This window comes from Echinops telfairi, unplaced genomic scaffold, assembly GCF_000313985.2.
Source record: "Echinops telfairi isolate 266 unplaced genomic scaffold, ASM31398v2 ScPeMD7_3509;HRSCAF=4178, whole genome shotgun sequence".
NCBI lineage: Eukaryota > Metazoa > Chordata > Mammalia > Afrosoricida > Tenrecidae > Echinops > Echinops telfairi.
Window position 1 is genome coordinate 124,474 of NW_022107407.1, and position 9,791 is coordinate 134,264.

Here is a 9,791-nt window from a genome sequence, read left to right on the forward strand (position 1 = left end):
GTCCCGTTGTTTTCTCCTCCAGATTGTTCATCCAGTCTATCTTATTTAGACAGACCTGCGGAGATAATAACATGCACAAAAACAAGACAGAGTAAAACTAAGCAACAATATACAATAACAACAAACCACTGACAAAGAATAAAACAAAACACAACAAGAAAGAAAAGCTTGTATTTAGTTCAAAGATCATTTGTTGGCCTTAGGAGTGTTTTCCAGTCCAGTCTGTTGGAGCACCACGCCCTGGCCCCAAAGTCCACCTTCAGCATTCCCTGGGGACCTTGCTGCTCCATTCCCTTGCTGTTCCGCTCCAATCCCTTAGTGCTTTGCCTCAGTGTGGCGGGATCAGATTGGGTGCAATTCCCACACTGTGTCTCCTGTGCTGTCCACCGCAGGGCCATGGATCAGTGAGGGGCGTCATGTCTCATGGTGGGGCTGGCCATGTCCTCTCTGTGGACTGACTGCTCTAATTGGGATCATCGTCCTCAAGGTTTACTATGTTGTTACTGAAATCTTTTCCCAGTCTGTGGGCTCTCTTTTTATACTTTTAATAAAGTCTTTCAAAGTACAGAGGAATTTTATTTTTAATAGGTGTCCCATTCACCAATTTTATCTTCCATAGATTGTGTTTCTTTTGTTATTTCTGATAGCTTGTGTATTCCCTGCACTAGGGCTCCTAGCTTTGTCCGAATTTTCTCATTGATGATTCTGAAGCATTAGGTTTTACATTCAAGCCTTTGATCCACCTTGAGGGGTTTTTGTTGTTGTTGTTGTTGTTGTTTTGGAATGGAGTGAGAATATGGGTCTTGTTTCACTCTTATGTACATGTACACCCAAGTTTTCCAACATCATTTATTGAAGAGGGCATCTGCTTCCCATTTAATGTTTTTTGGGCCTTTTTGGGCCTGTCAAAAATCAGTTGTCTCTATTAGGATGATTTTATTTCTGCATTTTCTGTCCTGATTCATTGGTCTGAGTATGTATCATTATGCCAGTACCAGGCTGTTTTGACAACTGTGGCTGTATATTAGGTATATTAGGTCAGGTAGTGCGAGACTACCTACTATGTTCTTCTGAAGAAGTTCTTTCCCTATCCTGGGCTTCTTTTTCCATACAAAGTTGGTAATCAATGTTTCCATTTCTGTAAAGAATGATGCTAGAATTTGGATTGGGATTGCATTGAATTTGTAGATTGCTTTATGTAGTATTGATATTTTCACAATGTTGAGACTTCCCATCCACAAACATGGAATATGCTTCCATTTCTGTAAATTCTTTGTGTTTTCTTATAGTTTTGTTCTGTAGTTTTCTTCATATAGGTCTTTTTCTTGGTTAGGTTTATTCCTAGGTATTTGTTTTTTTGTGCTTACTGTGACTGGTACTGAATCCTTGATGTTTTTTTCTGTATTTCCATCACTGGTGTATAGGAATCCATTTGATTTCTGCTTGTTAATCTTGTATCCTGCTACTCTACTAAACTCTATTTCCAGCAAACCTGTTGAGGATACCTTAGGATTCTCAATATATAAAATCATAGTGTCTGCAAATATTGAAAGTTTCACATCTCCTTTACCTAATTGTACACCCTAATTGTACTTCTTGCCGTTGTCTTATAGCATTGGCTAGGACTTCCAGCACAAAGTTGAATAGAACTAGGGATAATCCCACATTACTTTTAATCTATGTGTGTTTCTTCTATACCAGCAGTTCTCAACCTGTGGGTTCATGACCCCTTTGGGTGTGTCAAACAACCATTTTACAGGGGTCGCTTGATTCATAACAGTAGCAATATTACACTTATGAAGTAGCAACAAAAATAATTTTGTGGTTGGGAACTCACCACAACATGAGGAACTGTATTAAAGGGCCGTGGCATTAGGAAGGTTGAGATCCATTGCTCTATATAAAGATATAAAGTGAATTCTTGTAAACACCTTGTAGTTTTGTCTGTTTTTTATATAAGCACTTTGATAATCTAGTTTGTAACATGTAAATGGATAATTAATGTAGTTGTATTAGTACCTAGGATATTTAAAATTGTTTTCTAATTATTGCCTGTTATTTGCTTCTTTTAAGTCTACCATTCATGTTCTGCTTTCTCCTATTTTAATTCAGCATTTTCCTTCATCTCCGAGCTTGTAAATTATACTTAAAAAAAAAAATCTTTTTAGTGGTTTCCTTAGAATTTGCAATATGCCTTTACAAGTAATTTAAGTCTATATTCAAATGATCCTCTTTCCAGAATTAAGTTCTTGTCTTTATCAAGAGAACAATTTGCTCTGCTTAGACATAGAGGCAATGTTGGAGAATTTTATTTGAGTCTCTAAAACTTTTTAAAACACTCAAATCCGATATTCTTTTCTCCACTTCAGACTCATAGCATTGTAAATGCAGGGGAAAAGAACAGTGAGACCATTTTAATATCCAGCAAGCTCAGGGAAACAGTAAACCGGTTTTCAAGGGCAAGACAGAGACTTAGAAAAGCCAGCCTCACAGATACAAAATTTCATTCTAACTGGACCTTATCACAGTTGGCCAGAGGAAGACCATGAATTCCCGAAAAACTAAAGGTCTAAAGAATCCTTCCTTGTCATCTTTTAAATCTTTTAAATGAAAGATGTGTTGTATATCAGGAAAACATCCCAGCCTAATACAACTCAAGTCCCTAAGTCTGATATTAGTCCATAAGTCCCTCTTTAGACTCACTTTAGTCACAAGCAATGTTGCAGAAGGCAGGAATATCAGAGGTTGGTGGGTGTGACACCATGTGGATCCAATGGCGGTGGTAACATCTCCAGAGTGCTGGAACTAAACAGGGTCCACCAGCCAGAAGGTGAAGGCATGGAGAGGAGAGTAGGTTCCCTGGGCCCTTAGGTGAACATTTTACCTATAAGGAGGCACCATCAGGCTGTGACCTGATTGACAGGTTGAATACCACCCGTACACTTTTATATATATCTTCAAGTTGACATGAAATTATGTAACTACCACAGAAGAGGTACCCATCCTTCCTACCCCTTAGCATGTCTTACAGAGGATTTAAATTAGTGCCATACAAGACAAACTAAACCAAACTTATTAATATCGAGTTGTTTCCAACTCATGGCAACCTTCCAGAAAAGGGTGGAACTGCTCCTGGGGATTTCCAAGGCTGTAACTCATCATAGGAGTAGGAAGTCTTGTCTTTCTCCTGAGAAGTAGCTTGTGGTTTCAAACTGCTGACCTTGCTGGTAGCAGCCCAACACATAACCACTAAGCTACTAGGACTCCTTACACAAGACAGTATAAGACAGGAACCAAACCAATAGGGAAAGGAGAGAAAGAAAAGAGTTCTCAGTGAAGGTTCTCTCATCTCTGGATCCAACACTGATGCTCACCAGAGGTAGTTAAAAACACAGAATTAAAAGAATTCTGGTGACCACTTGCCATTATGCCTAGATAAGACTGGTTTAATCTCACTATGGTAAAGAATGATACTTCTTTTTCCAGTATCATCCTTTTCTCTTGACTTGCTAGATATATGGTACCAGAATTAGGTTCTCATACAAAGATTTGTTCTGGTTAAACATATGGATAACATTGAAGAATTTTGTTAGAGGCTACTAGGCGGAAGAAATGAGGAGACCTGGTGTAGTAGTTACGTGTTGGGCTGTGTGTAAGGTGGGGCTGACTAGAGAACAAATCTAGTGGCAACTCGTATATTTGTAAGAGAAAGCTTTATATCAAGAAGTAATTATATTATCAAGCAAACATCCCAGCCGAGTCAAGTCCATAAATCATACAGTAGCCCATACGTCCATCTTCAGACTCACAAAGCCACAGGCAATAACAGAATGCAGGAACATCACTGGCCAATGGGAGCAAAGTCTTGTGGAACCAAGCATCACAGGTTTCTGGCAGGTCACCTGCCAGCAGGAAGGTGAAGGCAAAGAGAGGGGGAGGTTCGGGAGGTTCCCAGGACCCTCTTTATGAGAAAGCCACACCCACAGGGGGTGTGACCTGATTGACAGATTGAATACCACCCCATACACTATATCTTCAAGTTGACATGAAATTGTGTAACTACCACAGGCTGCAATCTATAAGGTTGCAGTTTGAAGCTCAGCAGGAGGAAGATGAGGCTTTCTACTCCCGTAAACAGTGTAGTCTCAGTAACTCAAAGGGGCAACTATACGGGGCTATGATTTGGCATTGAATTGATGGCATTGAGTCTGGTTTTTTGAGAGGAGGAAGGAAACTACTCCAGTACCCCAAGTGCCCAGACATTGGCTTCTTTGTCCTGTGCATGCATTCCCAAGCTTTTTAAGGGGTCCCACGGGCAATTTTCTGGGAACTTCAGTGCAAGCATGATCTGTTCCCACTAGATGACGTTATGTAGTAAGGTTCTGTTGGTTCTGCTTCTGTTTAAAGTACCTTAAAGATTTTGTTAGGCGAAGTCTTGACTATTAGAATTTCTCTGAACACCTATCCCATTCAATTATATAAGGCAGTGGTTCTCAACCTTCATAATGCCGCGATCCTTTAATACAGTTTCTTATGTTGTGGTGACCCCCAACCATAAAATAAATTTTGTTGCTACTTCGTCAGTGTAATTTTGTTACTGTTATGAATCAGGCAACTCCTGTGAAAGGGTTGTTCAACCCCCCTAAGGGGTCACGACCCACAGGTTGAAAACCACCTATATAAAGGAACTGTTCTTGCCTCTATGTCCGGTCCCAGGTCTCTACTTTTACTCTCCTGACTGTTCTTGATACCTCATTATCTCATGGGTACTTTATATGAGAGTACTGCCCTATATAGTTTCATTATTACTCAGGAGCCCTATTGATAGAGTGAAAAGATGTGGGGGGAGAGTGAGTGTTCTATAACCCTGTGATTGTTTCAGTGTTTTAATGAGTCTTTGTCCTTGGTCAGTGAGCATAATAAATGCATCTCAACTCCCCCCACCCTCTTTAATGAGACAAGAAGGGTACAGTGGGGCTGGCGTTGGAGTTTACCCTTCCTTCGTTTAAGTGCCTTCTGTATGATGACTTGTAGCAACCGTGTAAGACAGAGGAGAGCTGTCCCGTGGGTTATGATTTGTGCAGCAAAGATTGTATTCCACTCCACTGCTGCAGCATATGTTTCTCAGTCATTGTGTGGGAGGCAGATGAGATTTTCTATTCTTGTACAGATTCACAGTGCTGGAAATCCACAGGGGCAGTTCTACTCTGTCCTAAAGGATCGCTATGAGTCAGAATTGACATGATGGTAGTGTGGTACCGTAAGTTGAATGTGACTTGGTTAGCCATAGGTTACATCTTCATGGGGGTATATCGCCACTTCTTTCCACTGATGGACTAGGTAGTAGGTTTGAACCACCAACCCTTGGTTAGCAGCTGAGTTCCATCAGATTTCCTTCCAGGTTCTTAAACCAAAAAGCACCAAACTCATGGCTAATGAGTTGATTTTGACTCTTGGACCCTATGGAATAGAGTAGACCTGTCTATAAATCTTTTGGGAGCAGAAAATCTCTTCTTTCTCCCCCAAAATGATTGATACGTTTGAACTACTCTACTGACCTTATACACTACCGAGTTCCTATGCAGCTCCTTTAGCACCTGGTAAAATCCAAGTTAGTTAGGATCTGATGGAAAAAAATTTTGAGGACAGGCCCATTGTTCCTGGAATCTGGGCTTATTTTAAAGAGGGTTATTTACAATTCCACCAGCTGCAAGTACTAGAGGATTTTTCTCATGTTCACTCAGAGAACCTGGTGAGATAAACTCATGTAGACTGAACCCCTGAAGTTTTTAACTCTTAAGGTAATCTGTACTGAGCTTCCAGCAACCTGTCAATTCAAATTAAGTATTCCTAATGGTACTGGCTCCAGGGTGGGCTTCTGCTTTTGATAAGCTGTGCTTCTTTGCCTTCTTTCCTGATTTCCCTGTGATCTCAGTTCTCTGATAGTTGTAAGAACTATTGATGTTCAGTTTTGAAGCTTTTTACTTTTTGTGAGGGCAAGAGTGATGACTTCTACAGCTTTTACATGTTGGACCAGCAACTGCAAGTCTCTGAAACATGGTTTTGTAACTTTATCATAACCTATTATATGGCAGGACTTATAAAATATGTGGAAACTTTCCTTTATTCTTTCAATTCCATTTTTCCAAAAACGTTTTGAAGTTTATTTAACTAATACCCATAGCATTAACTTTGTTTTCAGTTAATTTGTGCTTTGTTAAAAAATAAATTTTAATTCTTTAAAAGAGACCCTATAATTTGCTGCCTTCAAGTTGATTCCAACTCTTAGAGATACTGCATAAGTCTTCTGAGGCTGTGAATTTTTTTGTTGTTGCCTGACTTAGTTTTATTTGTACCAGTAGCACAGGAAGACACCGGCTCCCTGCAGATGGCAGCCCAGGGTTCACACCAGACACTTTCATCCTCAGAGAACTCTACTTCATGGGAGCCTGGGTACCTTTGGGAGCTTGAGCTGGAGTTGAGGCCTTGGCTGGAGTGTCAGCCTTGCTTTGTGCTCTAGCTATGAATCATAAATCAACTTGATGCCTCACAACTAGCAATTGTTTTATTGAACTATTTCTCTGTTACTGGATGTTTGGGGCATTTATGAATTACTATAAGTATGTAAATTTGGTTTCATTTCTTAGCTCTTTCTAAAACTTAGGAGTGCTTGCATTTACTCAGAATTGCAAAATCAAAGGGGTTGAGGGATTTTAGGATACAAATTAGGTTGAAATTAAGATGGTATGCATAGAGTGACATCAAAAAGACAAGCTTCATACCTGGAGAAGATGAGGGCATTAGAGTCATCACATTCTAGTAAGGTAGCAGCACTCGTTCAGATGGACTTAAGAGCTGTGGACTAAAGAAGACACTGGTAAGAGAGGACGTTCACAGCTTGAGATCTCAGAGGTAGTGTGTAGATCTAATGAGGATCAGACAGTGCTGAATATGGCAGAAGGAAGGGAACAGAACTAATTTTCAGTTGTACCCATCACTTGCTAGGTACTTGATTCATTATCTTGTGATGCAGCCATCCTCTGGATCATTTCATACTCTTAGAAGAGGAAACTGAAACAGTGTAAGGAATTTGCTTGTAAGCTAATGTGCGAACTGGATCTGAATTCAGTTCTTATTTACTCAAACACCACTTTCCATGAGATTCTATTATCATTTTGCGTCACTTTTATTTTCTTGGTGAGACATGGTTAAGTGCTCTACTACTAACCAAAAGACTGGCAATTCAGATCCACTTGGAGGTACCTCGGAAGAAAGACTCCTCTCTTTAAGCTTAGTAATTGATCAAAAATGTTCAGTAGTGATGTTGATGAAAAAGTCATTGAAAACTCCTTGGAACACAGTTCTGTGAAATTCATGGGATCATCATGAGTTAGAACTGACTTCATGAGAAATGGTTTAGATTTTGTTTTAGCCTATAGCTGTCCCTTGTCCTTAAGTTGATTCCAACTTATAGTGACCTTTCAGGGCAGGGTAGAACTGCTTCATCAGGTTTCTGAACTGTAACCACCAGACTCATCTTTCTCCTGTGTAGCAGCTGGTAGGCTCGAACTTCTGTTTGCTGTTAACAGCTCAACTTTTAACTCACTAGGGTTAAGAGTTAATCCTGCTAGGGCTCCTCCTCTTAAACTTAGTAAGTTATCAAAATATGTTTGGTGGTAGTGATGATGAAGAAGTGCATTGTGGGGGACAGGGACTCTCAAACTCATGAGCATTGACATTATTATTTCTTGTTGCAGGAATACTTGCTGGCTGGTGCAGATATCATTGAAACAAATACTTTCAGTAGCACTAGTGTTGCCCAAGCTGACTATGGCCTTGAGCATTTGGTAAGAATTCCTTTTTACTTCTTCTTGTCTAAGATTCTCATGAGCATTTACTGCATTTGGTAGTTGTAGTGAGGAAAACTGTGAGAGCTGTATAGTTAAGCTAATTCTTACCCCATTCATATTCCAACTGGCCTCTTTCATGGGCAAAGCATACCCACATAAAACTTGCTATTGATAAACACAAATAATTGGCTGTGTACACATACTTTTGTGAGGATTTTGAAAGTATTTTGTGGCAGATTTAGTTGTCTTTTACACTTGTGGGAAAACTCCTTTATCTTCAATTCATTGCTGAACTTTTTGAAGCCCCCTCTTACAAAATTGTGTTTCCATATTAAAATTCTTGTAAGAGGTGAGTGATGGAAATATGGAAGAACCTAAAAGTAGTTCCCAATGTCTCTTGCCTTTTCACATGTTGCCTTTGAAGGCCAGGACAGCCAATATGCCTTCTTGGCAAAGATTTCATACAGACCTCAAGTTAATTCACTCTGTTTCCTTATTGAACAACACTGAGTGTTAGGTGGTGATGAATGTCTTATTTTTAAAGGAAGAATAAGACAGATAAGCTAAAACGTGTGCTTGCTGTGCTAGGCCTATCAGATGAACAAGTGCTCTGCAGCTGTGGCAAAAAAAGCTGCTGAGGAGGTGACGCTCCAGACAGGTAAGGAACACTTTTCTCTCTTTTGTGCGCAGATAGTTATCCGTGATGTGTTGTCTCTGTCACTAGCAGCACTATAGATACTGTATGGTGCTTATTTGTGGATAATTTCTCTGCAGTTTAATAAGCAAACAGCCAAGAATTGTCTATTCCTCTGAGCCTTGGACTCAGAGTCTACTCTAGATTCTGTTGAAGGTTATTGCCTAACTTTGTAGCAGGAACCTTGGCTTTCATGGAAGCACACTCTCAGGTCATTTTGTTATTTTGGTTATTAGTAGACTTTTTCACATTATTCTTTTAAAGCCACCAACTTCACCATGATTGACTTTTAGTTAGAGATACTGCCTGCAAAAAAGGCATGGGGGCCATATCTGACCTTCTCTAGCTACACAAGGGATAAGAAGAAGCTAACTCCTCATCAGCTTATAGCTTCTTACACAAGGCAGACTTCCGGCATACCTCTATCTCCCTCTATCCTTCTTTATTCTAACACCAGTTCTCATGACATTCTACTTTTGCTGGGTTCAATAATTCATGTCAGTGCCCATGTAGAATACAGCAGTCAAAACTCAAAATTATGGAGTTTATTAGGGAAGTTCACAAGTTACCATAAGTCAGGATCAATAAACAGTAAGGAAACAGTAAGGGTACAGTTATTGGTCCATAGCAACAGCTCTTGAATCAGTAGCTAAGTTTCTCTCCATCCTCTAGTTCTCAGCCATGTGATCCTTTGGCATTTGCTTTCGGGGGCCAGGAAGCCAGCCCACTGCTCTGTCTTGTAGTTTCATAGTCTTGGCACTACTCGTCTTGTTGTGTAGTGGTTTCCATGCCTCAGTCTCCAGTCTTGGCCTTCTTAGTTCTACAATCTGTGCTTCAGCCTCTGGTACCTCAGGTCTTGGCCTTAGCCACTTCAGACAGAGATCTCTAATGTACTCCATTGGTAGCTCTTCTTCCTAGATGGTCCTGGAATTTCTCTCTCTTCCTGCTTCTCAGGTGGCCCATTCTTATAGTAGGGGAGTGTCAACTAAAATTGAACAATCCCCTCTATTAGTGTTGCACATACCCTACTTGCCTAGTGTCACTATTTGCGCTGAAAGTTACAGATACCTGGGTGAAAAAAAAACATACTAAGAAATTTCACTTCACCATACTAGCTTGCCAACATTTTCTATTATATCTTACTGCAGTGTGTTTTTTTTTTTTAATTTATTTTTTTAACATTTTATTAGGGGCTCATACAACTGTTATCCCAATCCATACACACATCAATTGTGTAAAGCGCATTT

At 39.9% G+C, this 9,791-nt stretch overlaps 1 protein-coding gene across 2 annotated transcripts in view; it reads left to right on the plus strand.

Annotated features, from left to right (window-relative positions):
- MTR (5-methyltetrahydrofolate-homocysteine methyltransferase) overlaps nt 1-9,791 on the plus strand; it is a 179,638-nt gene that overhangs the window by 19,248 nt on the left and 150,599 nt on the right. For both annotated transcript variants that reach the window (XM_045294252.1, XM_004709823.4), the window contains exons 3-4: nt 7,758-7,847; nt 8,439-8,508. In XM_045294252.1, the coding sequence (XP_045150187.1) occupies nt 7,758-7,847; nt 8,439-8,508 (160 nt within the window). The remainder of the gene's footprint in view (nt 1-7,757; nt 7,848-8,438; nt 8,509-9,791) is intronic.